The sequence below is a fragment of the Ailuropoda melanoleuca genome, chromosome 8 (assembly GCF_002007445.2).
Source record: "Ailuropoda melanoleuca isolate Jingjing chromosome 8, ASM200744v2, whole genome shotgun sequence".
Taxonomy (NCBI): domain Eukaryota; kingdom Metazoa; phylum Chordata; class Mammalia; order Carnivora; family Ursidae; genus Ailuropoda; species Ailuropoda melanoleuca.
In genome coordinates, this window is record NC_048225.1 from 13467379 (window position 1) to 13493679 (window position 26301).

General features: G+C 54.8%; 1 protein-coding gene across 1 annotated transcript in view; it reads right to left on the reverse strand.

Moving 5' to 3' along the window:
* DSCAML1 (DS cell adhesion molecule like 1) overlaps positions 1-26301 on the reverse strand; it is a 376149-nt gene that overhangs the window by 10685 nt on the left and 339163 nt on the right. The window contains exons 17-22 of the mRNA XM_034665856.1: positions 25131-25371; positions 21639-21785; positions 19321-19476; positions 9222-9361; positions 3315-3468; positions 206-323 (exon numbers count right to left, since the gene is read on the reverse strand). Coding sequence (XP_034521747.1) covers positions 206-323; positions 3315-3468; positions 9222-9361; positions 19321-19476; positions 21639-21785; positions 25131-25371 — 956 coding nt within the window. The remainder of the gene's footprint in view (positions 1-205; positions 324-3314; positions 3469-9221; positions 9362-19320; positions 19477-21638; positions 21786-25130; positions 25372-26301) is intronic.

Sequence of the window (26301 nt, forward strand, 5' to 3'; positions counted from 1 at the left end):
CCTCTTCAAGCACCCAGGGAAGGGAGATCCTTGGCAGCCAACAGAGGGGAGCCAGGGAGGCCAGGCCTGCATGGGAGTGCAGGAGCCATGTTCCCAGCAGGGCCTCTGGTCAGCTGGAGGGGAGGGGCACCCAGCTCCTTTCTTCCTGGCTCTTTTACTGCACCCCTCCCTAGGGTGCCCCATCTCTCTGGGGTCCCGCGCACACCTGTCCTTGGTCCACTTCACAGCAGGGGCTGGATCGCCCACTGAATTGCAAGGCAGTCGGACATCTTTCATCCAGGGGGTTGTCACGGTGCCTCCAAATGAGATGATCTTGGCTGGGGCTGCAGGGAAGAGAACATGAGGGTCACCCCAGCTCTACCCCCAACCCCGTACCGGCCTGAATTTCCTGGGGCTCTCCAAATTTACAGTTCTAGCCCCCCATCTCCTACCTGGCCTCCACCTTGGGCTTGGGGGCAGGGGTGGGTGCAGACACTTTCAGATGGGAGTCACTGATACAACAAATACTGATCCAATACCTGTTAGGGGCCAGGTATCAGAGGGGGCTCTGAGGACCACAAAACGAACACAATCTTTTCCCTGTCCTCAGGTTGCTCATCGTCCGAGGGGGAGACATACTTAAAAAGCATCATGACAGGGTGAGAATACTATGGTACAAGTCACCGTGGGAGCACAAAGAAGGAGGAATGACTCTGCCAGTTCAATGGTGATGGAGGTGATGGCTGGGGAGGATTCCGGAATTAGAAGCTTTGACTTGGATCTTTTTTTTAAAGTAGGCTCCACACCCAGCATGGAGTGCAAGGTGGGGCTTGAGTTCACGAAGGACCCTGAAATCAAGACCTGAGCTGAAGTCAAGAGTTGGGTGTTTAACAGACTGGGCCACCCAGGCGCCCCTGAATCTTGAAGGCTAAAAAGGAATTCACTTTGCAGGGAGAGAAAGGCAGAGCGAGAAGAGGCTATTGCACTGAGTAGAGGCCTGGAGGCCTGAATCACATGGAAGGTGGGAGGGTCTGCAAATACTTTGGGGTGGCCAAAGCCCAGGGTGAGTGCAGGGGGACGGGCGGTGAGCAGGAGCAGGAGCATGGAGGGCTCCGTCGGCAGAACAAGGAGGATGGGCTTCATCTTGAGGTCACGAGGGCCATTGGAGGCTTACAAGTAAGTAGTGATACATTCACAGTAGAGCTGTGGATAGAGCCTGGCTGCCGGCAGCGGGTAGTCTGATGGAGGCCGCAGATCAGTGGTGAGATGGCGGCCAGAGAGCAGACTGGAGGTGACGTATGTCAGTGGGTAGGAGGTGAGGGGCTCAGGGAAGAACCACCAGGACTCGGGGTCTGACTGGCTTTGAGGAAGAGACGGGGGCGGGGGGAGATGAGGATGGCCACATGATGCCGCTGGGTGATGGTGCCCTCACTGAGACAAGGACACAGGAGGAGGGGGAGGGGGGAAGCAAGAAGGGGGGCAGTGGGGGAGGCCGGAGAGATGGGGATACCTAGCCTCACACTGACCCTGAGGTCGCCCACGTGGGGTAGCTAGAAAGCGGTCGGACATACGTGTTCTAGAGTGGGAGAGAAGTGGCTGGGCTGGACGCTGACGTGGGGGCTGCCCAGTGACTGAGCTCACCAGAGCGGGCACCAAGATGGTCAGAGAGGGGGCAGCAACCTAGAGGCGCGGTGGAGACAGGAATGTCCCCAGGGGTGGCAGGAGCACGCTCCGAGGACCAGCATGCACAAGCCGCACCGTGGAAAGCAAGGCAGGCAAAGATGTCCAGGGTGCTTCGAGAAGGTGACCGTGCCGGGCGCCTCACAGATCTCTGGGCTGGGCTACAGGTGTTCAGTTAACCAAGCGACCAAGCACTTCAGAGTTCCAGACCTGGTGCCTCCATGTGGCTGCGGTTAGTTCCCTCAGTCTCTTGGTGTATCGGGATGTGAGTGTGTGTGTGAGTGTGTATGAGTGTGAGTGGCGCCCCCCCCCCCCCCCCGCNCCCCCCCCCCGCTGCTGTAAGGACAGAGGCAGATGTGTGGATGTGTTCTGGGAAGCACAGAGCCCTCCGGGGATGTGTCCTGTGGGCTGCCCACGGGGGAAGGGGCCAGCCTTCTGCCAGGACACCCAGGCCCTCCCGTGCCAGCTACCCCGGGGGGCACTGTAGGTTCTAGGCCCCTTCTCTCCAGAAAGGAAGAGCCTGGGAGAAGGGGTTGGTTGTGGGAGGAGGGGTTGGGGACATTAGAAAGGCTGAGGTGGGCAGGGAGAGCCCGACTTGGAGCCAGATGTGCTCACACACCACCCTCCACGCTGTTTGTGGACCATGGCGGCCCCGCCTTGGTTAACCAGAAAACGGAATGACACTGGCGGGGCTGGGGAGGCCCACTGCAGGCCCTCCATCGAGCGCTGGTGGACTCTGAGCCCGTGGCAGGGGAGGGCTGATGCCTCTTGTGTCCCCAGCGAAGGAAGCTGACAAGCTGACAAGGTGGCTGGGCTGAGGCAGCCTGGTCCTTGGGCCCCAGGGCTAGACAGGTGGCTGTGGGAGGAGGCAGGCCCGGCAAGAAGGGGGCCTTCCCGTGGAGGCTGCGAGTCAAGGTCGAGGACCTGGAGTTCCAGGTGGGTGGTGGCGAAATGCCATGCCCTGTGGCTGGCCCTGTAGTTGGCACAGAGGGCAGACAAGCAGCGGTGCATGGCTGCCTCTTTGCTGTTGGGTTGGGGCCTGAGGACTGTCACTGCCTGTAAAGGGGGCATGCATATGCCCCCAGGGCACCCCTCTGCCTAGGCCAGGGATTCGGTGGCGCATTGCCTAAGAACACACAGGGTCTCATTCCCCCCTGCGCGCAGCACCCAGCTGACAGCCGCCGCCTCGCCGCGCCCTCTGCGACTGTGCGTTGATCGAATGAATCAGCAGTCAGGGGCGCCACCTGCTCTGGGGAAGCAGTGTCCCCTGCCATCACGCCCTTTGCGGCTCTCTGCTCTGGGGAAGCAGTGTCCCCTGCCACCACGCCCTCCGGAGATGCTGAGCCTTGGGACAAAGGCTCTGCTGTGAGCTGGGAGTGGGACTAATGCCCCTTCTTTCAACCTCGGAGCAGAGTTTGGATGGGGGACCGTCAGCCTGGGTCTCTGTGCTGCCCGGAGCCTGTCGTGAGGCTTTCTGGGAGTCAGGGGGCAGCAGAGGCCCAGTCTTGGCGGATGCAGGAGGGAGGCGGGTGGCCGCCAGCTCCTCACCGCCAGGTCACGGAGAGGGTGGAGGGAGATAGCCCCCATCTGGGGAGAACCAGAATTCTAGAAGGGGGCTTCTGGCGGCTTCTCCCGCTCCGGCCCGGGCTGCTCACCCTTGCCTGCAGGCTCAATGGTGACTTTCTCGCTGCTGTTGCCCCGGCCAGCGGAGGTGACGGCAGCCACCCACAGGAGGTACTGCCGCCCGCGGTTTAGGTGCGCAATCCGGTAGAAGAGCTGCTCTGGACTCGTCTCATACTCGCTGGGGGCCTGCGGGAGAGAAGCAAAGGAGGGCTAAGAACCAAGCTTCTGGGCCTCCAGCCTCCAACCCCAACCTTCCTTGGGACCCGGGCTCAGAGTAGGGGGTGGCGCAGATGGGTGGTGGGCGGTGGGACGAGAAGGGAGCATCCTGCTTCACTTGCCCTTCCTGGTTTAGGAGCCACAGTGAGCAGAGTTTGTACTGGGCTTGGCCCCGGGGGCTCATGGGCCTGCTCTGGCGTGCTGCTGGGCCAGCCTCAGTTTACCTCTTTGCCTGATCCAGACGCTGGCAATTGCAGCTCCAGGCCAGGGAATGTGTGTCGTGGGAGTGATGGAGGGAGTCAGGAGAAGGGAGAACGGAGGAAGGAGGGTCCCAGGAAGACCCCCGAGGAAAGGGAGTCTCTGGGAAGAAGCGAAATGATCGCATTTGCCTTATTAGGGTTGTAGACAGGCGCCCCCAGCCTGTGCCAGCCCTGCCGTCTAATTACCACTCCTTCATTCCGCGGGAGCAAACCGTCGGGGGGGAGGGAGGGGCGGGAGAGGGAGCTCTGAGAGCTTCACTGGGCACCACTTTATTAATGATTATTAGTGGTATAGATCGCCCTATATATTTGTAGGTTATATAAATCTATAAAAATTTTTTTTAACCAAATGACAGTTTTGACAAGTTGCCAACAAAACAATATCAGATCCCAGTGGTTTTACCAGTTGCTTTGATGAAAAGATTATGTTGCCTTGGAAACCAGAGGCTCAGATATTGAAATGAATTTGAGAAGGAGCTTTTGATAAGCGCTAGTTTGCAGACCTCCTGTCAGCCCCTTCCCTGGTCCAGGCGGGATGGGGCGGACTTTCATTTTATTTTATTTATTGGTCAGCTGCGGGGAAGGGAAAGGAGGACAGCACTAGGGCCTCTTTGAAATCAGGGCAGAAGTCTAGGGAGGGGGAGCAGCCCCCGGAACAGATGGGGGGCCCTGAGGCCAGAGGGAGCTAATAATTAGTTATCTCTGCAGTCACGGGATCTTGCACACACACGCTCACGTGCACACGCTCACAGGCACACGGATATGGAGATGTGTTCATGCACAGGCCGAGGGACAGACCTGCAGACAGATACGGGGTCACAGAGGGACATTCTCTGTGCCCCATGGGAGGACTGAGGGGCCCAATAACTTCGTATAGGAGAAAACATCCTTTCTGGCCCCAGGCCATCTGCAGGCAAGTGTTAGGGAGGGGACACGGGCATCCCCTCAATACACACAGAGCTCCCTGGCCAACTCCTCCCGCCTCCCGCATGGAGACTTGGCCTTGACTCCAGAAGGTCCCTGCTGCGGACAGGTGCAGAACCACCCAGAGCCCTGGTCGTCGGGAAGTGTTTTCAGGCTGCAGCACCAGGAGACGGTGTGTATATCTGTAGCTCCTGTCTGTGCGTGAGGTAGGCAGGTGAGGTGGCTTCAACACCCATCTGCCCCTTCTTGCTAAGTGTCTGACCCAGAGGTCATACACCTTTCTTTGTCAAGGGTCCTGGGACCTCAGTTTTCTATCCTGTAAACTAAGAAAGCAAGACAGCTCTGTCAACCCTGTGTGGTTAGAGAGAGGCACAAATGAGGCAAGGGGTGGGTGAGTCCTTCGTACACTGGGGCGTGTTCTTCTCCTGGCTCATTCGTCTGTGAGGATCGAGATGCGTATGTGCATGCGTGGAGAAGTTGAGTGTACCTGCTTGCGTGTCAGTGTCTACCCGAGTGTACATTTGTGTCTGCACAGGGCAGGAAAGGTTTGGTTTCCCTTTGAAGGTGTTAGCATCACATCCAGATCTCAAGGTCTTCCTTTTAACCTGGACTCTCCAAGAATCTCCTGAAATCATTTTTAAAAACACATAACCACCCTCCCAAATAAAGTCCCAGTGGATCAAAGGTTAAAAAGAAAAAGGCAAGACTATGACAATTATTGTCTTTCCAATCACAAAAATGAAGGCAAAAATCATAAATGGAAATGATTCATAAATTTGAATTACATAAAACAAAACCTATGGCACACCAAAAGTAGTATCAAAAGGCAAGCAATGAACTGGCAAATAACTGTAATCAGTATGATTGAAAGATAGTTATTCTTCTCATATGTAAAGAGCGCTCACAGATCAATAAGAAAAAACCACAAACCACCCAAATGAAAGATGGATAAAAGACATGAATTGACAATTACCCAAAGATGGAAAAAAAAAACCCAACCAATAAACACATAACAATAATCAACTTAACTAGTGATCAAAGGAATATACCTAAAACAGGACACCTTTTTTCAAATCCAACTGGCAAAAATGAAACATGTATCATACCTTGGATTAGCGTGGTCACGTGAAATAAGAATGTACTTTAATGCTGGTGGAAGCATGACTTGGTTCCAACTTTCTGAGGGGTAATTTATCAACATGTATGCGTATCTTAAGACTACCCATACTCTTTGTGCCTCAGGAGATCCTATGGAAATTTACCCTCAGAAAATAATAAAACATGGGCATAAAGACTTTTATGAAGAATGTTCAATGCAGTATTATTTATAATGTTGAACACTTGAAAATAGATTAAATACAGAATGAGGATACTGGTTAAATGGATTATATACATACAGGCGTTCACGATCTTGTTTGAAAAGAGTGCTTGGTGGTGTGGGAAAGTGCCTACATATATTATGTGAGAAACACAGATTACATGACATTATGTGAAATTCCATTTTCATTTTATTAAAAAAACCCCATAATATAGGTACAGATCAAAGACTGGAAGGCCATATACCAAAACATCACCAGTGTTTCTCTTTAGGGAATGAGTGCAAGTAATTTTTGCTTTCCTCTCTATTCCTTTATATATTTATGGAATTTCTGACAATAAAGTGGCAATATTTTGATAATCTGAGAAAATGTATGAACATGTTTGGTGATGTTTCTGATGGGCCTCAATGCAGCTGTGCACGATGGCTGCCCGCGGGCTGTCACTTGGGGGAGCCTTCCCCAGATGCAGTTTCCAGCTATTGTGAGGGTTCCACACACGCACATTCATACGTTCAAGTTCATATGCACACATCAAGACTCATGTGCGTGGCCTCTGAGCTCACGCTCAAATCCGCGGTTTTGCACTGTCACATACATGCATGCGTCTTCACCCCCAGCCCTCACTCCTACAGCTCCTCCGTAAGTGAATTTGCAGTGCAGTTGTTTGGAATTTGGAATATATTTGTGCAAAGTGACAGTACCACACAGGCGCATGTGGTGGTCAGGTCCATGGGTCCCTCACTGAGGCAGTCCCTGCCCCGCAAGGTGGCTGAACTGCGGTTCTCATCACATGAGCACACTGACCCCTTGTGGGACACTGTCCCATGGGGACTCGCCCCAGGAGAGAGGACATGGAGAGAGGCAGGGAGGGCCCCGGGGTCTCCAGCAGGGGCTAGGCACCAGGAGCTCTGTTCTGGGGCCTGGGAGAGAGGTTCCCAGCCAGCTGACTGGAGGCTCCTGAAGCCTGAGTTAATGGGGAGGCCGGGCTTCTTTGAAAGGTTTCATTGTCGGAGGAGGAGATGACTGCACAAAGCCGAGCTTGGGAATGAGTACCCTCTCCCCTCAATTTACCAAGGGAAACTTGCCCAATGTCTAAGGCTTTACAATTGCCAGGCTGCGAGTAATTCATTCATCAAACATGTATTTAGTGACAGTGATGTGTCAGGCACAGTGTCTGGCAGCTGGACCCAGAGATGAAAAGATGCTGCCCCTGTCCTCACAGGGCCCCACGGATCAGGGCGGGAGACAGAGAAGCGAACAGCTAGTCGGCATCTGATGCAGTCAGCGTGTGGCAGAGGACGAAGGGCACGCCACGGCAGGGGTCAGCCTGGGCCAAGGGGTGAGCTGTGAGAAGGCACAGCAGGCGTCCAGAACGGAGAGGAACTTAGAATGTGTGTGCGTGTGCACATGTGCGTGTGTGTGTGTAGTCGGGGGACAGCGGAGAGGGGCAGACAGCACGGCTAAACTGCTGAGTGGAAAACTGGCACAACCACCTAATGATGGCCGTGCATTCTCAACTGGACACGTGCAGAGCCCGAGGCCCAGCGGTTCATCTCGTGTGTACACACCCAACAGGCACGCGTGCACACGAGCACCAGGAGACACGTATGAAGACGTGCACGGCGGCACCGTATATAACAGCTCCAACCTGAAATCTACCCACATGCTTACCCACGGGTGACAAACTGGATAAAACCATTCTGTATACACACACAGCTGAAACCCGTGCAGAGTGACAGGCAATGATCTATAACCGCACGCAACAGTATGGATGAAATCACAAATTCAAAATAACGTTGAGTAAAAGAAGCCAGATGACTGGTGTCACTCCACTTATATAACCTGTAAAAAGAGGCAACTCTACTCTGACATCAGGACTGTTGTCACTCTGGCGGGGGTGGGGGGTGACCGGAAGGGGCACGCAGAGGTCCTCTGGGGGGCTGTAATGTCGTGTTCCCTGCTCCGGGTCTGCTTGCCTCGGGTGCTGGGAACATGCACGGAGCCGTGTGCTCATAGTCTGCGCGCTTCTCCGCACCGTGGCTGTGAGGATGGAAGGGAGGACACAGAGTCCCTGAAAAGATATTTCCGGGCTTCCCTTCTGGTAACAGAACTCTGTCCTCCCTGGCGCGGTGCCGGGCCACCTACTGCTCGGAGGGTAATTCAGAAAGACCGCAGGAAAGCAGAGCGGAGGAGGTGCACAATTACCGAGCAATTTCAGGGCAGCGGTCCCGGCTGCCAGGAGCTCATCTGCAGATGCTCGGGCTGCTGTCCCATCGCTGGCTGCTGGTGGAGGGAGAAGCCGGCCTCCTCCAGCTCCTTGCTCCCCTCCTGAGATGTCCTGAGCACATCTCCTGCATGGTACTCCCGGCCCCCCCAGGGTGTGCCCCGCCCACTAGATGGGACAACCCCCTGAGGACAGGCACACCTGGTCCTGTAACTAGAACAGGAGTGTTCCAGGGTGGTGCCCAGCAGACCTCAGTGGCTGAGCGGGTGGAGATCAGGAAAGGCAGAGGGAAGGATGCATACTGTGGGACGTGGGTGCATAGACTGCACACACCCTCAACTCTCTTCCCTCTCCGTGGGGCCCCTCTGGCCCCTCTGAGCACCCAGTGGAAGGGCAGGGGCCGGCTGCCTGCACTGCACTCCCAGGTTTGGGGGGATCTTGCAGTCTGAGTCCTCTCCCCAGTGGTGAGGCCCAGCTCTGGCCCAGAGAGACATCTCTCGCCTTGCCTCAGCTGTCCACCTCTTTCCTCTTCCCTGTAGTGGGCTCCACGCTGAGGAGGCCACTCAGGGCAGAGCTCTAGCAGCCCTCCGAGCCCAGACCATTCATGCTGGAGAGTGGCTCATGTCCAGAGGCCATGGACCAGCCAGGTCCCAGTCAACAGCTCTGGGGCCCGCTAGGAGCTTCCTTGGTCAGCCAGACCAGAAGAGCCGAGGCCTTGGTCTCCCTCTCACATCTGCTTGGTTGCGACCCCTGACTCCAAGAAGCCTCCAGGGCTTGTGACAAACTTGCAGCCCCTGGAACAGAGGACTGACCCAAGATGGACACTGGGTAAGGCTTCAGCTACTCTTGGGTGCCCAGTGTCCGTTCTTATCCACAAATTCAGGTAGAAACACAGATATAAGTAGCCCCTGGGTTTGGCCTGGATGCCCACTGATGTTCAGAGAACTTTTCCCTTTCTCCTGTCCCCCCTCATCATGCAACCCTGGGCCTACTCACCGGCTGGCCAGACCCAGGGCTGGAGCAGAAGATGGTGTACTTGCGGATCACCCCATTGGGCTTGGTTGGGGGGAGCCAAGACACGACCACACTGCTGGCGGATGAAGGGACAGCTTTGATGCCAGCAGGGGGACCTGGAACTGAATAGGGAGAAGGCCAGGTCAGTTTAGAGGAAGGAGCTCCGCCTTTGGGAAAGAATGACAGGGTGTGGAGAGTGAGGCAGATCAATCTGGAAGAGCTTCCTGGAGGAGGTATCCTTGAGCTATGGTTTCTAGGGGGAGGTTCCAGCAGGTGAGGAGAAGGTGATCATTTGGGGCTTGTAACAAAGTCTCTGAGATGAAGGCACTGGGAATGGTCAGCTTCAAAACTGGCAAGAACCAAGGACTTAGGATACTCAAGAGAGAAACAGAACCCATGGGGAATTCACCTTGATTCCAACGACCCTAACCTGCTTCCTGCCTCAGTGTTCTACTAATAGGTTGTATGTAGGCCAAACAAATATACTGGTCACTTTGCTCTTTGGCCTGTACGTTCCTTGAGGCTGGGGGCTCCAGAGACTCACAGAGCAGGCCTCCTCCTGAGGGTCAGGGGCTGGTGGTCAGCCAGTGAGTGACTGGGTTTCCTGCCACGTGCCCAGAGCACTGGCCCTGGGCTGCTGGCTAGGTCCTTTCTGTTTTCAGGAGGGAAAGTCTACTTGAGAATTGGCTGGGAAATTCATCCTAAGGGAATCCCAATTCATATGGAGTCTGCCTTCCCACTGCCCCCATCTCTGTGGGCCTGCCTGGCCCCACTGGGGCCCCAGGGCTCTGCTTAGGAGACTGGAAGCTTCTTGTTTTCAGGTCCCTTCAATTTCTCTCTTGTATTGTCGTGTACTTGTCTTTACTCCTGGGAGCTTTATGCTCCTTTGAGGACACTGATGGCATCCTGCTCAACTTTGCCTCCCAAGCCTCCGTTTCCCCATCTATATGATGGATGTGATAACAACCGCATTAAAGTTTGTAGTGACAATTAGCACTAATTAACATAAAAGCACCGGGCCCCTCCTGGCATATAGAAGACACTCAATAAATGGTGACGATGATCATTTTTTGCAGACCCTCTCTCAACTCTTAGCTTCTAGTACCTACTACAATTTTTTTTGTTTAATCTAGTAAGTGGTCAACAGTTCTAGGCTACATAATGATCCGTCATCACCATCCACCCAGGGGCCCGAGCCCTCCCTCACGGCTGCAGCCCTGCCATCCCACCCCTGCTAGTGTCTCTGCAGCTGTGGTGTGCAGGGGGCTGGGGGGCGCCCCTGGGGCAGGTGTGCTAACTGTCCTGTTCAGATCTTTTCTGTCCTTGCAAACTTTCTTTCTTCAGCAGTAATTGAGAGGGGTGTGCTGAAATCTCTCCATGACTGTGGGTTTGTCTATTTTTGCAGTCTTGAGGTTATGTTATTAGGTGCACAACAAATTCGGAACTGTTTTATTTGGGCCTTCTATCGTAACAGAGCGTCCTTCTGTACCTCTAATGGTGCTTTCCGCCCTAGAGCGTACTGCGTCTGATGCCGTTATTCCAGTTTTCTCTCAGTTTTGCGTGATAACGCCTTTTATGTATTGCTTTCACATTGCACTTTTCCATACTTTTATGTTTTTGGTGTTTAGTGTAAACAGCACATATTTTGGTTTTGTCTCATGGCTAGCTAGTCTGACAGTCTTTGTCTTTTCATTGAATAATTTAGTCAATTTATCATTAATGCAATTACTTATATATTAGGGCTTAAATACCTCATCTTACTAAATACTTTGTCCCACCTATTCTTTTTTTCTTTTTTATTTCCTTTTGTGCTTTTTCTTTGGATTGTTATTTATTTATTTATTTAAAAGATTTTTATTTATTCATTTGACAGAGAGAGAGGCAGCGAGAGAGGGAACATAAGCAGGGGGTGTGGGAGAGGGAGAAGCAGGCTTCCCGCTGAGCAGGGAGCCCGATACAGGACTTGATCCCAGGACCCTGGGATCATGACCTGAGCCAAAGGCAGACACTTAACTGACGGAGCCACCCAGGGGCCCCTAGATTGAGTATTTTTTAAAATACTTTATTTCTCCCCCTCTATTAGTTGGTTATTAGGCAGCCTTTCGTCACTTGTAGGGGTTACTCAATGTGAATCTTTAACTTACCAAAGTTTAACGTCATTAATTGTACTTTTTTCTCCCTGACAATGCAAGGTACTTAGAACTTCCATTTACTCTCACCAAATTTATATGCCATTGTTGTATATTTTAATTATGTATATATTTGAGGCCCTCCCCAAGATAATATCAACATCATCATCATTTTATGCTGTCAATATTAATGGAGATTTACCTATATATTCACCATTTAGTTGCTCTTTTCTTCTTGCACCACCGAGCTCCTACCTGGGATCATTTTCCTTCTAGCTAAAGAATACCCTTTAATGTTTCTCTAGAGCAGGCATCTTGGTGGTAAAGTCTCTCAGTTCTTGTTTGTCTGAAAATATCTTTATTTCATTTTAATCTTGGAGAGTATTTTGGCTTGGTATAAAATCATAGGTGGGTAACTATTTCCCTTACATACTTAATACCACTGCATTGTCTCCTGGCTTTCATTGTTTGTTTGTTTGTTCTCATTGTTTCTGGCAAATAAGCCACTGATCTCATCATTGGTCCCATGAAAGTAACTGGTCTTTTCCCTCTGGTTGCTTTTAAGAATTTTCTCTTTGTGTTTCCTGTTTAGCAGCTTTATTATGACGAGCCTAGGTGTGGACTTCCTTAAGTTATTGCCTGTGGAGTTTATAGAGCTCCTTGCTTTGGGGATTGATGTCTTTCATCAGTTTCGAAAAGTTTTCAGGCATTTTATCTTCTGCTTCTTTCTCTTCTCCTTTGAGACTTCTTCTCACATCCTCAATGTCCTTGATATTCAGAATGTGGTCCATTGGTCAGGAGCAGCGTCACCTGGGAGCATGTTAGAAATGCAAAATCTCAGGTTCCACCCTTGACCTACCAAATCAGAATCTGAATTTTAACATGACCCCCCAAGTGATGTGTATGCACAGTCGAGTTTGAAAATCACTGTTCCACATCTGCTACTTGCTTTTCGATTTTTCCATCCATTTTTCTTTCTGAGCTTCTTTTGGGTCCTCTCATCTAACTTCCAGTTCACTAGTTATCTCTTCAGCTGTATCTAATTTGTTATTAAATCTACCTACTGAGTTCTTGATTTCAGGTATTAATAGTTTTTGTTTCTAGATTTTCCATTTGAGAATCTCCAATTCTCTTAAAACTTCAATCTTGTTCAGAATAACTATTTGAAAGTTCATATTTGATAAAACCTCTGTTTTGGAATTCTTGTGGGTCTGTTTCTGGTTTTTGTTTTTCCCTGTAGGGTTTTATTCATGTTGTTCATTATTTCTTATTCTATGCCAGACACATCATTTGCAAACTTGTTTGTAGAAATAATTTGAGGCCTCAGATGATGTAATCTTCCTAAAGGGAGAATTCACATTTGCTTCTGGCAGGTACTTACAATCTGGGGTGCTAGCAACCTGGGGTTACCTCAATCTAACTTCCAGGCCTGAGATGATTTGAAGCTGAGCTGTCTAGTTTGGGTGCACTTTTAATCCAACGTGCTGCCCTCATGGTCTCAACTCAAAGTGAGGGGGATTCACCAGATAGACCCACCTGCCCCAGTAGGCCCTGGACTCCAATTCACGGATTCTCAGCCACTGCCTCCAGATTCAGCAGATGTCCTTCCATGGGGAGAGCTGTTCCAAATGCCAGGCTCATCGCCTGGGCTTCCACTCTCCCCTAGATCCTGGCCCAGTAATTCTGCACTCTCCTGCCAGCTCACTGATGCCTTCAAGCAGGTGTTTTACAAAATATTTTATCCAGATTTCCTAGTGTTCTCAGCAAGGAGATTGGGTTTGAGTTACGTAGTCCATCATTACGGGAAGTGCAAATCCTCTGATACGTTTCTCTAAGCTTGTGCCCACTCCTCCCTTCATCCTCACAGACACACCCTAGCACACACCTTCTGCTTCTCTGCTTAGATGCCCACAGGTTCTAAGGAGCCTCTCTGACACTGGTCCTTAACCCCCGCAGCCCCTTCCTGCCACCTGTCCTCCCACTCCTGTGAGAGTTACCTTCCTACAACACAGGTCCAGTCAAGCCTCGTCTTCAGTTAAATATCTTTAAGATGGTTTAAAATCCAACTCAATTTTCACTCTGATTTGGCATTCCCAGGGGCAGGGAGGTGTTGGCAAGAGGCTTTGTTGCTCAGGAACCAAGTCCAGCCAAGCCAGCCTGAGACCGAGTTAAGACTGGGGGATTTGGACTTCAGAAATGAGCTTGCATTTATTTGAGTTTGTTTTCATTTTATCTTTTAATTTATTTGGATTTTCTCTAAATTTCTGGATCATTTTTTTCCTTCGGAAGAATGCAAAATCCTGAGCTGGGGCAGGGGCTTGGGGGGTGGGCGGTAGGGAGGCACAGCGTCTTCAGCTCTTCGTTCCACGCTCCCATGGCAGAGCTGGAATTACAGTGTGGACTTGTCTGCTTCCCAAGTGAGCTGAGAAAGAGCCGAAATGGGGGAACCTGGTGGAGGTGGGGACAGTGCTGGTGCGACGCCTGCTTGTCTGTCTGCCCATCTGCCACTGTTCTTTCCTGTTCCTTGCAAACTGAGCCTCCCTCTCGCTCGGTACCTGTGCCACCCCCCTCCTTCAGAGAAAGCTGTCCCCGTCACCAACACCAGGGGATTTACCACCCTTCGCGGAAGTGAGCTGAGATCATCCCATTCCCCTTTCAGCAACTGGCTTAGCAAAAGGCACGTTGCCCCAGTGTGGCCAACGGGAAATGAGGATGAATCTGTTGAAAGGCTTCTGGGAAAGGTGTTTTTCACTCCCAAGAGAGGCACGCCCACAGGAAGAGACCCCTTCTTGCACTCTGAACTCTGTCTTGTCTGTGTGATGCCTGAGGCTGGAGTCATTTGGAGATCACTGAGGATGGCATAGCAGGAGGATGGGGCCCACTGAGTTGAGCCATCTTGGAACTGCCCTCCTCAAGACTCCTTGTTATGTGCGATAATAAACACACTTACTAGTTAAATCTTTTTTTAGTTGTATTACTCACAGCCAAAAGCTTCCTGTCTGCTGCAGGGATGTGATGGGAAGTATAGAAGATATGCAGGCAAGAAGGCCTTGATTCGCCTCCTACGATGCGCTGTGTGACCTTCAGCAAGTTCCTTTTGCTTGCTAGGCCTCACTTTTCTCACCTCTAAAATGGACATACTAGGTACCTCACTGGGCTCCTGGGAAGGCTCGGTCATGCTTATGACGGCACGTGATACCCATGTCATGTGTGGCTGCCGTTCTGGATGAGACCTCATCTGACAGTGGCTTCCTTCTGGACCGGGCCTGCCTTTCGGGGGGCACTGAGTCCCTCAGGGGTGCTTGGGTCCACCCGAAGTGCTCGTTTCATTGTCAGCACCTTGGTAGCTATTAGGCTTCTGCTGTTTGCTAGCACTGCACATTTTAGGAAGGATTTTACAGTTAACTTGCTTCTTACAACTTAATGAGGCCTCACTGTCCCCCTTCTATCACGACGAAGCAGGTTCAGGAAGGTTAAGTGACTGGCCAATAACGGGCAGGGCTGGGCCACGCTCTTCTGCTGTGCCCACCAGTGGCCCTTCAACTCTGCGGAGCCGCCCGGTGGGGCCCCACTCCCTGGCCGCGCAGTCCCCCTGAGAGCCTCTGGAGGCAGCTCTAAAGCGAAAGGTNCACCAGTGGCCCTTCACTCCGCGGAGCCGCCCGGTGGGGCCCCACTCCCTGGCCGCGCAGTCCCCCTGAGAGCCTCTGGAGGCAGCTCTAAAGCGAAAGGTTGAAAGCTCCTTGGGGGAAGGGATGATGCTGTTGGACCTCCGGGTTCCCTCGTGGGGCCCCCCCTTTGTCAAACACTGGGAGGCGCTTATGGCTCAGACCCTGCATCAGCACAGGATGCAAGACTTCGGGGCGGTGGGGGGGGCAGTGGTTCCCATCTAGAGGCTGGGAAGGTGTGTGGTTCAGAAGCTCTGGAAGGGGCCAGGCTCTGAACACGATCCCCGCTTGGTCTGCACACACACNTGAACACGGTCCCCGCTTGGTCTGCACACACACGAGCAGGTGGCTCTGCCCGGAGCTGTCCCAGGAAACCTTGATGGGGGGATTAATGGCAGGAAAAGTAGGGCAGGCAGGTTGGTAAATATTTAATTGCTCAGAGCTTAAGGCGGGGAGGGGGCTGATCTGGGGGAAGGGCAGGGCTTGGGGACAGTGGGGAGCTGGATTAAACCGGTCTGTTCCCCGGGCGCTGGGCTGCTCTGGGAAACTCCTGAGCACCCCTCCCAGCCTGCAACCCTTTCAGCAACTCCAATCCTCCAGCACCTTCTGCCCAATCGCACAGGAGGGACCCAGACCATGGGAACTTTGAGAAAACTGAGGCAGTGAGGGGAGGAAGCCATGATGTGAGCAGTGGCTGCTGTTTTAGCGCCCACGCTGCCAGCCACTCTTCACATGAACCGACTCTTAAAATAGAGCACCTGCCTTGGAAGGTTGAAGCATCAGCTAAGTGATGGCACTGGGATGGGGTGAGGAAGAAAGTGGAGCCTGGAAGCAGGAGCCCAGAGCTGCACACAGTCACACACACCACCACCTCCTGGAAGTGGCCCGGGGCGGATGGGGGGGGTGGTGGCTCCATAGGAACGAGGCCCCCTGGTGGTGTGCAGCTCTGGGCCCCAGTTGGGAGCCTGGCCCTTCTCCCAGCCTCTTCTCTGCTGGGCTGACTCAGTTCCCAACCTCCCCCACCTCCTTCGTCACCCCACCCGGAGGTTTGGCTCCTTATCTCTGCTTTGCCTCCAGTTCTGCCCCATGAGGAAGGGCTTTGAGATCAGAGCTCCGAATGGAGGCACAGCCCCTTCACCCACCGAGAGCCTCCCAGCGCACCAGAGTCCAGGGCCTGGCCCATTCTGGGGCCTCTGCAGGATGGCTGCCAAGTCCCTAAGCTGAGATGCGAGGCGCGACGCTCCTCTCCCCCTCCCCACCAATCCCAACCACCTTCATCCAGAGGAAACCAGGCAGAAACCTGCAGGGGAGCCGATGCCGCAGGAAGGGTGCTCTTGGGCTGGAGGTGGGAAGAGAGGCGCTATCTGGCCTCTGACCTAGTGCTGCAGGGGGAGCTGAGGGAGCGGGCTCTGTTTGCTCGTATGTTTAGGCAGGAGTCCCAGAGCAGCTCGCTCCCACCTACGGTAGGCTGCCGTCTCCCCAGGCGGGGCCCCAGAGTGGCCAAGGCCTCCCTACAATGACTCAAAGGGACGGGAGGCAGGCCGTGCCCTGCGGTCACCCTTCTCCTTGGGCAATGCTCAGCCACAGGCCTGGGGGAGGCTGGCGGGCGTGCCGCGGCCGCGAGGACTCACCGTCCTCCTTGGTCTGCAGGTACAGCACGCTGCTGCGCACGCCGTCGCCGGCTTGGGTGTAGGCCAGCACCTGCACGCTGTAGTTGGTGAACTTCTCCATCCCTCGCAGCTCTGCCCGCTCCCGCGTGGTGGTGATGTTCTGCATTTCGCCCCACTCTGCTGGACGCAAGCAGCCTCTGAGTGCGGCCAGGTGCGCCGTGCCCGGTACCCCCGCCGCTGCTCCTCCGCCAGCCTGGGCTCCACTGGGCTCAGCCCTCGACTCCATGGTAGTGGCGACTAGGGGGACTTGACCTCCAGGTACACGGGGGCAGATTTGGGGCACTGCTCCCAGGCTACATCTCTCCCCAATTGGCCCAACCAGGGTGAGCGGCATATGCCTGGCCTTGGCCCCAGCGACCTTGCACCACATCCAACTTCAGACTCTCCCTTTGGAATACTTCTATCTCTCTGAGCCCTTTTCCCCTCCTCCACCGAACCCCCTCTCCATGCAAGGGATCCCAAGCGTGCCTTATTCTCAGTAGCGTAAGGGGCTAAGTCCCCTTCCCTTCTCCCCACCACTGAGGACTCCCTCCCCAGGAAGAACCCATGCAGAGAATCTGGGACAGGCTGGTAGAGAGGACTGCCTCTGCCAGGAAGGGCCGGACCTTCCTCCGGCTCAGTGAGGACCATCATCTGGCTCTGCCAAGGAACTTGCTGTAGGCTAAAGAAGAGCTTAGGGAGGGGGTCCCCCGGGAAGACCAGAGTCTTAGAAGGAGGGAAAGAGACNCTGCCTTTCGGGGGGCACTGAGTCCCTCAGGGGTGCTTGGGTCCACCCGAAGTGCTCGTTTCATTGTCAGCACCTTGGTAGCTATTAGGCTTCTGCTGTTTGCTAGCACTGCACATTTTAGGAAGGATTTTACAGTTAACTTGCTTCTTACAACTTGATGAGGCCTCACTGTCCCCCTTCTATCACGAGGAAGCAGGTTCAGGAAGGTTAAGTGACTGGCCAATAACGGGCAGGGCTGGGCCACGCTCTTCTGCTGTGCCCACCAGTGGCCCTTCACTCTGCGGCCGCCCGGTGGGGCCCCACTCCCTGGCCGCGCAGTCCCCCTGAGAGCCTCTGGAGGCAGCTCTAAAGCGAAAGGTTGAAAGCTCCTTGGGGGAAGGGATGATGCTGTTGGACCTCCGGGTTCCCTCGTGGGGCCCCCCCTTTGTCAAACACTGGGAGGCGCTTATGGCTCAGACCCTGCATCAGCACAGGATGCAAGACTTCGGGGCGGTGGGGGGGCAGTGGTTCCCATCTAGAGGCTGGGAAGGTGTGTGGTTCAGAAGCTCTGGAAGGGGCCAGGCTCTGAACACGGTCCCCGCTTGGTCTGCACACACACGAGCAGGTGGCTCTGCCCGGAGCTGTCCCAGGAAACCTTGATGGGGGGATTAATGGCAGGAAAAGTAGGGCAGGCAGGTTGGTAAATATTTAATTGCTCAGAGCTTAAGGCGGGGAGGGGGCTGATCTGGGGGAAGGGCAGGGCTTGGGGACAGTGGGGAGCTGGATTAAACCGGTCTGTTCCCTGGGCGCTGGGCTGCTCTGGGAAACTCCTGAGCACCCCTCCCAGCCTGCAACCCTTTCAGCAACTCCAATCCTCCAGCACCTTCTGCCCAATCGCACAGGAGGGACCCAGACCATGGGAACTTTGAGAAAACTGAGGCAGTGAGGGGAGGAAGCCATGATGTGAGCAGTGGCTGCTGTTTTAGCGCCCACGCTGCCAGCCACTCTTCACATGAACCGACTCTTAAAATAGAGCACCTGCCTCGGAAGGTTGAAGCATCAGCTAAGTGATGGCACTGGGATGGGGTGAGGAAGAAAGTGGAGCCTGGAAGCAGGAGCCCAGAGCTGCACACAGTCACACACACCACCACCTCCTGGAAGTGGCCCGGGGCGGATGGGGGGGGTGGTGGCTCCATAGGAACGAGGCCCCCTGGTGGTGTGCAGCTCTGGGCCCCAGTTGGGAGCCTGGCCCTTCTCCCAGCCTCTTCTCTGCTGGGCTGACTCAGTTCCCAACCTCCCCCACCTCCTTCGTCACCCCACCCGGAGGTTTGGCTCCTTATCTCTGCTTTGCCTCCAGTTCTGCCCCATGAGGAAGGGCTTTGAGATCAGAGCTCCGAATGGAGGCACAGCCCCTTCTCCCACCGAGAGCCTCCCAGCGCACCAGAGTCCAGGGCCTGGCCCATTCTGGGGCCTCTGCAGGATGGCTGCCAAGTCCCTAAGCTGAGATGCGAGGCGCGACGCTCCTCTCCCCCTCCCCACCAATCCCAACCACCTTCATCCAGAGGAAACCAGGCAGAAACCTGCAGGGGAGCCGATGCCGCAGGAAGGGTGCTCTTGGGCTGGAGGTGGGAAGAGAGGCGCTATCTGGCCTCTGACCTAGTGCTGCAGGGGGAGCTGAGGGAGCGGGCTCTGTTTGCTCGTATGTTTAGGCAGGAGTCCCAGAGCAGCTCGCTCCCACCTACGGTAGGCTGCCGTCTCCCCAGGCGGGGCCCCAGAGTGGCCAAGGCCTCCCTACAATGACTCAAAGGGACGGGAGGCAGGCCGTGCCCTGCGGTCACCCTTCTCCTTGGGCAATGCTCAGCCACAGGCCTGGGGGAGGCTGGCGGGCGTGCCGCGGCCGCGAGGACTCACCGTCCTCCTTGGTCTGCAGGTACAGCACGCTGCTGCGCACGCCGTCGCCGGCTTGGGTGTAGGCCAGCACCTGCACGCTGTAGTTGGTGAACTTCTCCATCCCTCGCAGCTCTGCCCGCTCCCGCGTGGTGGTGATGTTCTGCATTTCGCCCCACTCTGCTGGACGCAAGCAGCCTCTGAGTGCGGCCAGGTGCGCCGTGCCCGGTACCCCCGCCGCTGCTCCTCCGCCAGCCTGGGCTCCACTGGGCTCAGCCCTCGACTCCATGGTAGTGGCGACTAGGGGGACTTGACCTCCAGGTACACGGGGGCAGATTTGGGGCACTGCTCCCAGGCTACATCTCTCCCCAATTGGCCCAACCAGGGTGAGCGGCATATGCCTGGCCTTGGCCCCAGCGACCTTGCACCACATCCAACTTCAGACTCTCCCTTTGGAATACTTCTATCTCTCTGAGCCCTTTTCCCCTCCTCCACCGAACCCCCTCTCCATGCAAGGGATCCCAAGCGTGCCTTATTCTCAGTAGCGTAAGGGGCTAAGTCCCCTTCCCTTCTCCCCACCACTGAGGACTCCCTCCCCAGGAAGAACCCATGCAGAGAATCTGGGACAGGCTGGTAGAGAGGACTGCCTCTGCCAGGAAGGGCCGGACCTTCCTCTGGCTCAGTGAGGACCGTCATCTGGCTCTGCCAAGGAACTTGCTGTAGGCTAAAGAAGAGCTTAGGGAGGGGGTCCCCCGGGAAGACCAGGGTCTTAGAAGGAGGGAAAGAGGCCCCTGAGCTGACAGCCATCCACTGGGACCACTGGGCTTTCAGAAAGACAGGCCCAGACACTGGCTGAGGACAGGCTTTGTGGGAGCCTGCAGACCCACCCCAGAGCCTCTCTGGGGACCTGCTGTGGGCAGAGGGTCGGGCCAGGGGAAGGCAGCAGATTGCCGGGGTCAGGGAGTGAGAACGCCATGGCCAGCCAGAGGCAACTCCAGGTCAGTGCAGGGGAGCCTCAGAAACCTGAGCAGTGGGACCTGCCTTTTTAGGAAATCAGAAACCAGGGTAGTCTTGTCCAGGACTGGAGCCAGCAAAAGGAGGACAGTATGGCCAACAAGCCTGATGCCTTTGGAGATTAGAGAGGCCAATGCCTTTTTTACCCGAAGGGGCTGAGCTAGGAACACTGTGGGCTTAAAAAAGAGGAAGCAAGTTCTGGAAAATGAGGGCTCACCCCTTATCTGGTACAGCACAAATAGGTGAGGCTATCTCACAGCATATGTACTTGGGACACTGCCCGAGATCCAGCCCTGAGCTCCAGGCCACTGTGCTTTTGGAGGACACAGTGGCGGTGGTGGCAGGAAAGGCACTTCCTGTTGGCAGTGCATCCGGGCACAGCACAATGCATGGGCCGGTGGGGGGGTAGGGCGGGGAATGGGGAGGGCAGCTGCCCTGCAGAAATGACCACGAGTTGGAGCTCCGGGTCCTCCAGGGAGGAAGGGAGGGCCGGGGGCTGGTAGCAGAAGGCTCAGGATCCGGGGAGCTAAGCTCACTGTGGCCTGTTGTGGCCCCCCAGTAGGACATCTCCGTAGTTTGGGATGCTGGGCCTCTGGCTTGTACAATGGCAGGCTTCCCTTGTCACTGCAAGGCTCCCATGTACCCCAGCGGGCAGGGGCTTTGTGTGTTTTGGGGCTAAACACGACTGTTTGGACCAGTGCATCCCAGCACAAGGAAGGCACCCCCAGGCTGGACCACTGTCTTGGGTTTTGTCCCTCTGCATTCCCACCCCAGCTCCACTTCCTCCTGCTCTTCTCCGGGTCCTGGGCAGCTCGTCTGCACAGACTGCTTGCCTCGCTGCCTGACCAAGGGGCGCCCCCTCACCCACCCGAGCTTCTGGTAACCCTGCTTCCTCTGCTTGCCCCTTCTGGCCTCGGTGGTGATGACTAGTCCTAGATGCCCCACCCTTGCTCCACACCCCTCTGAAGGCAGTGCCTTCATGAAACTCTTCAGTCACCTTGTCTGTGCCAACTGTCCCCTGCCGGGACCCTGCCTAATAGCAACACGTTACGTCAGAAAAGCCCAGACACCCCATCACATCTCCAGTCATTCCCAAACACACTGCCGTCTGGGAGCAGCTGGCGTCCCTCCCCCAGCATGGAGGTGACCGTGTATTCCACCACCCACCCTGGCCCTGGCTCTGGCTGGGATAACACGTGCAGAAGAGGGGTGCTGGGCCTCCACTTGACGTCCCACGGGAAGATGCTCAGCTCTGAGTGTGGACATAGACCCCCACGGAGCCTGCACCTCTCACCCCGAGACCCGACTGTCACTCCTGGCAGACTCACCCCCATCCACGTAGAGTGACCAGAAGATGACCCGATACCCTTTGAGGACGCCATTGAGAGTGCTGCGTGGGGGCTCCGACCAGGAGATGACGGCCACATCAGAGGTGATGGACAGGGCCCGGACGTTCTCGGGGGGCTGGCTGGGCACTGCAGGGGGTGGGGGGAGAAGGGAAGGGCCCGGTCAGGAGGTACAGCCCGACATCCATGTCCCAGCCAGAAGAACATGGGAGGAGCTCCCGACAATGAGTGAGGAGGGTCTGGGCTGCGTGGCTGGGAAGTGAGGCAAGTCTCCTCTCCTGGATTTGGGCCAATAGAGGTCTTCATAGGTTCGGTTCCTTGCTCACTAGGGTGCACGTTTCTGGTTCTGGGTATGTGCTGAGGGCACAAGGCGGTGAACTCCAGGCATGACCCCATGGGGATCCACCGTGGGCACCACAGCCCGGGGAGTGCAGCTCTGCTGAAGGTTACAGAGCCTGAAAGATCACCAGGCCAGCCCTGGGGCTTATCTGATGGCTGCTGGCTTGATGTGGCATCTGACCGGGCGGTCTGAGCCCAGCAAGGTTCTCGGGCCCCACGTGTCCTTGTGCCAAGCTGAAGGGAAGGAAAAGAAGGAAGTGGTCCCTTCACCTTGGTGAAGGGGAGAAGGGGTTCCATAGGCACCTTTAGGGCTTCTGGGACCATTACACCTTTGTCCCTTGTCCCCGCACGTGAACATATCAAAATGCCTCAGGTGATGAGGAAACACTTTCTGAGACCAAGTTAGTGTCGCATCCTGCCTCTGGAGAGCGACCTTGGAGCCTAACCTAAGTCCTACACCCCAGGGTTGGCCCGGTGCAGGTCACTCTTTCTGAGACAACAGATGGCAGGGACGCCAGGCTCCAGGAGCCACCTTGGCTGGGGAGAATTTCCGTGGCATTTCCTGCTGCCTTCCTAGGAGCTGGGGCCAAAGGGAAAGGCCACGTCTGCTTTGCTCTGAGAGGGAGAAAGGAGGCACAGGCTGGATAGAAGGTAATTAGATCCCATTGCCCCACAAGAGGCAACTCTAATTTTTATGAGCATTTAAATGATAATACATCATCCTAACGATCCTCTTTGAGAATGATTATTGTTTCATATTACTTAGGTGTAAAAATATAAGCACCATGTAATTAGGGACCCAGCGTAATAAACTAATACAGATCACCCGTTTGAACAAAATGAAGGTAATATAATTATGGAAAAGACACTATTGCTAAAGCAGGGGTCCTTGAATACCCCAGGAGGAGTGCTAATATTGCCAGGAAACGATCAGGATCTGACAGGCTAACGAGGGCCTTAATTAAGTATGAAAAACTGCTGAGCAAATGCTGCTGGAAACTTCTTCCCTCTCTCCTCTTTTGTTTTGAAAATGACTCTATAGCCCATGCTGACCTCTCCCTGTTGTAAATTCTAGGCCCCCTACCCAGGAGCCCGGGGAGGTGGTGCCCTGCCGGAGGCCTGGCCTGGCTGTTTCCTGGGCCGGCCCTGGCAGACAGCCGTCAGCGTGTGGCGGGCCTCGTCGGTCTGCGCCCGGGACAGCTGTTCCCCTGGACACACCTTCCCCAGGCATCCTGGGTCCACCTCACGTGCTCCTCCATCCAGCCTTGCTCCCAAGCGGGAGGGAGACAAAAAGGTGAAGGAGAAAGAGTATGGAACCCAGGGTCTGACCTAGATTTTGACCCCTGAGCTCTGTTCTTTAGGCGATAGGGGATTCCGGACAGGCTACTTAGTTTCCGTGAACCTGGGGCTTCTTTTATGGGTAATGCCCTAGCTGCTGGTGCTGTGGTTCCCACAGGCAGGTGCCCCCCTGTGCCAGCAGCACCAGCGGCACCTGGGAATTTCTTTGAAATGCAAAATTTATTCAGCCTGCTAAAGAGGAGATGGGGTAGGGGGAGGGCCCAGCGATCTGTTCCCAGCCCTCCAGAAGAGTCTATACACACGCAGGTTTGAGAGCCGCTGGTTTAGAGCACCACTTGGGATGAGGACTGCTGGCGTGAAGAGGTAACAAGTTGATCCCCCTCCACCCAGCCTGGCCTGTGGCCAGCATCACGGAGGGGGAGGCGCTCGTTGGGGGAGGGAGTCGGTGTGGAATGGCAAAGGGGGAGGGGACACTGGCTGTCTTGTGGTCACCCAGGTCCCCTCCCCGGGGGTCCTCTGTGCCTCTCTGCTTGCTTGTGCCTTTCCCTCTTTCTGGGTTCTCCCGTTCCCTGGGGGCTCAGCGCTTCATCCCAAAGCCCAGCTTGGGCCCCGGAACCACAGAATGAGAATCTTGGGAGATGAAGCTGGGGCATCAGTGTTTTTTGAGCTCCCCAGATAATTCCAATTTGTAGCCAAAGTGAAGGATGGCCGGTAGGAGCTAATCTGCTTTCAGGCGTTTCTGACAGGATGTGCCCTTTCTCCCAAGGGTGTCTACATTTTCAGAGAAGACGAACTAGGGAGAAGTCACTGCTTAACGTAAAGGGATGACTCTGCCTCCCCCACCCTTCCCCACCCGATGTGGACTTTAACTCACCACCCTGAGATGAAGATCTCAGCGGAGATCAAGAGTTGGGTGCTTACCCTACTGAGCCACCCGGGCGCCCCCAGGAATGACTTTCTTGGGGTCACTGGTGGAATGCTGGGTATTCCGGTGGCATGACGCCCTCGGTGAGTCCCCTCCCTCTGCTGGGCAGGGTCGGACGCAGCAGCGGTTTTAATCTCAGACTCTGGCTTTGGGTTAGGGCGTCAGGAAAGCAGCTTAGGAGAACCCTCTACCTCTTTTGCCTGCGCGTTGGGGGGGCTGCAGGCATCCAGGGCCACGTCTCCTCTTTCAACCTGCCACAGGCTCATGTACCAGCTGGCCCTTCTCTGTGCTTGGAGAGCAGGCACAACCCTGCTCCCTCCTAACCCTGTCCCCCTGAAAACTAGGCCCTGTCATTTGCTCATCAGAGGGTGGAGTCCTCTCTGGTCCTCAATCACGTTTAAACTGTGGGCTCTAAATCCTCCACCACGTGGATCTCAGAATTTCTTAACCCCTGTCTCATCTGCGGCCCCTCAGGCAGGTAGTGGACAGGTTCCAGCCCAGAAGTACAAAGGTAACTAAGGTAACTTGCCTTCTGCCCCCTTTCCAACCTGCAGGTTGTAAGGGAAGAGAAACAGGACCAGGGTGTAGAGGAAAATGGCCCGAGGAGAGAGATGAGTGAGGGCCAGAAAGAGGGAGCCACACGGCTGGAGAGTCAGGTGGGTGACAGGCAGGTGCTCAGATGGGCAGAGCATCAGCAAGCAAAGGACAGAGTGCCAGCCAGTGGATTGGGAGGCCTGGGGGTGCTCAGGGGACTGACATCTCTTGAGGAGCCAATGGGCAAGAGGAGATGGAGGGATCCAATGAGCTGTGTGCCTCATGGGACTGTGACGGGACCCAGGAGCAGTGGAAGGGCCCGAGTCCTCCCTGGCAGCCCTGGCTCTGCACCCCCCACCCCGTGCTGGGGCCCTCACCATCCTCCAGGGTGGTGGCATTGATCTCGCTGGATGAGGGCCCTGTGCCGGCCCGATTGAAGGCCTGGACTACCACCCCATACTGGGCGAACTTCTTGAGGTTGTCCAGGGTGTAGACCTCGCTGTCCCCAGTGGCCTTCATCTCCACGATGCTGTACTGCCCATTGCTGCCAGGGCTGTTCTCCCTGTAGCCGATCTGGTAGCCTCGTATGACGCCATTCTGCAGCTCCTTCTTGGGCGCCTGTGAGTGGGGTGCGGGAGGGGAGACAAAGACATACTGGTGCGCTGACACTATGCTCTGAAAGCCAAAGTCAGATCATGCCCTTCTTCTGTTCCCAACCCTTCAAAGGCTCCCATCTCGCTTGGAGTGAAAACCAAAGCTCTTACAATGGCGACGTAACCCTGTACGATCTGACCCCTGTTGCCTCTTGGGTCCATCTTCCCTTCCCCATGCTTCCCATGCTCGAGCACGCAGGCCTCTCATGGTTCACACTGGGCCCATCGCCATTTCAAGGGGACGATCTTTCCTTGGATAGCCACACAGCTTCCCTCTTCACCTCTGTGGCGTCCTTGCTGACACACCCCTGTCTTAATGAGGCCTTCCTCACTCTCTTTATGTAAGATTGCTCCCTGCCCTCTGTTCCGTATTCCTTACATTTCTTCCTGGCCCCCATCACCTCTTAGACCCACCTTTTCTTCCCTATGCTTTCTTTCTCTCCATTGCACTTAGCATCACCGGACATTCTATGTATTTTACTCATGTGCCCATCTGTTCCCGTTAGAATGTAAACACCGTGACGATGAAAAGTGTTGTCTGTTTCATTTGCTCTTTGCTGTACTCTCACTGTCTAGAATGATGGCTGATACGTAGCAAGCCTTCAATACACAGTTACTGAATGAATGAACGAATGACACAAATGAATGAATGAATGAATAGGGGTATCATTTGACATGGGCTCAGGTGCCTGGAAGAAATGGAACAGCAGACAAAAAGTAACCAGATGCAGAGGGAGATGAGCAATTAGCTTGAATAAAAAGAGAGTCCGAGATGGCCCATCACACCCTCTCGGACAGCTGTTGTCAAGAAATGGAAAACGACAAGTGTTGGCAATGATGTGGACAAACCGGACTCACACACTGCTGGTGGGAATGCAAGCTGGTGCAGTGGCCG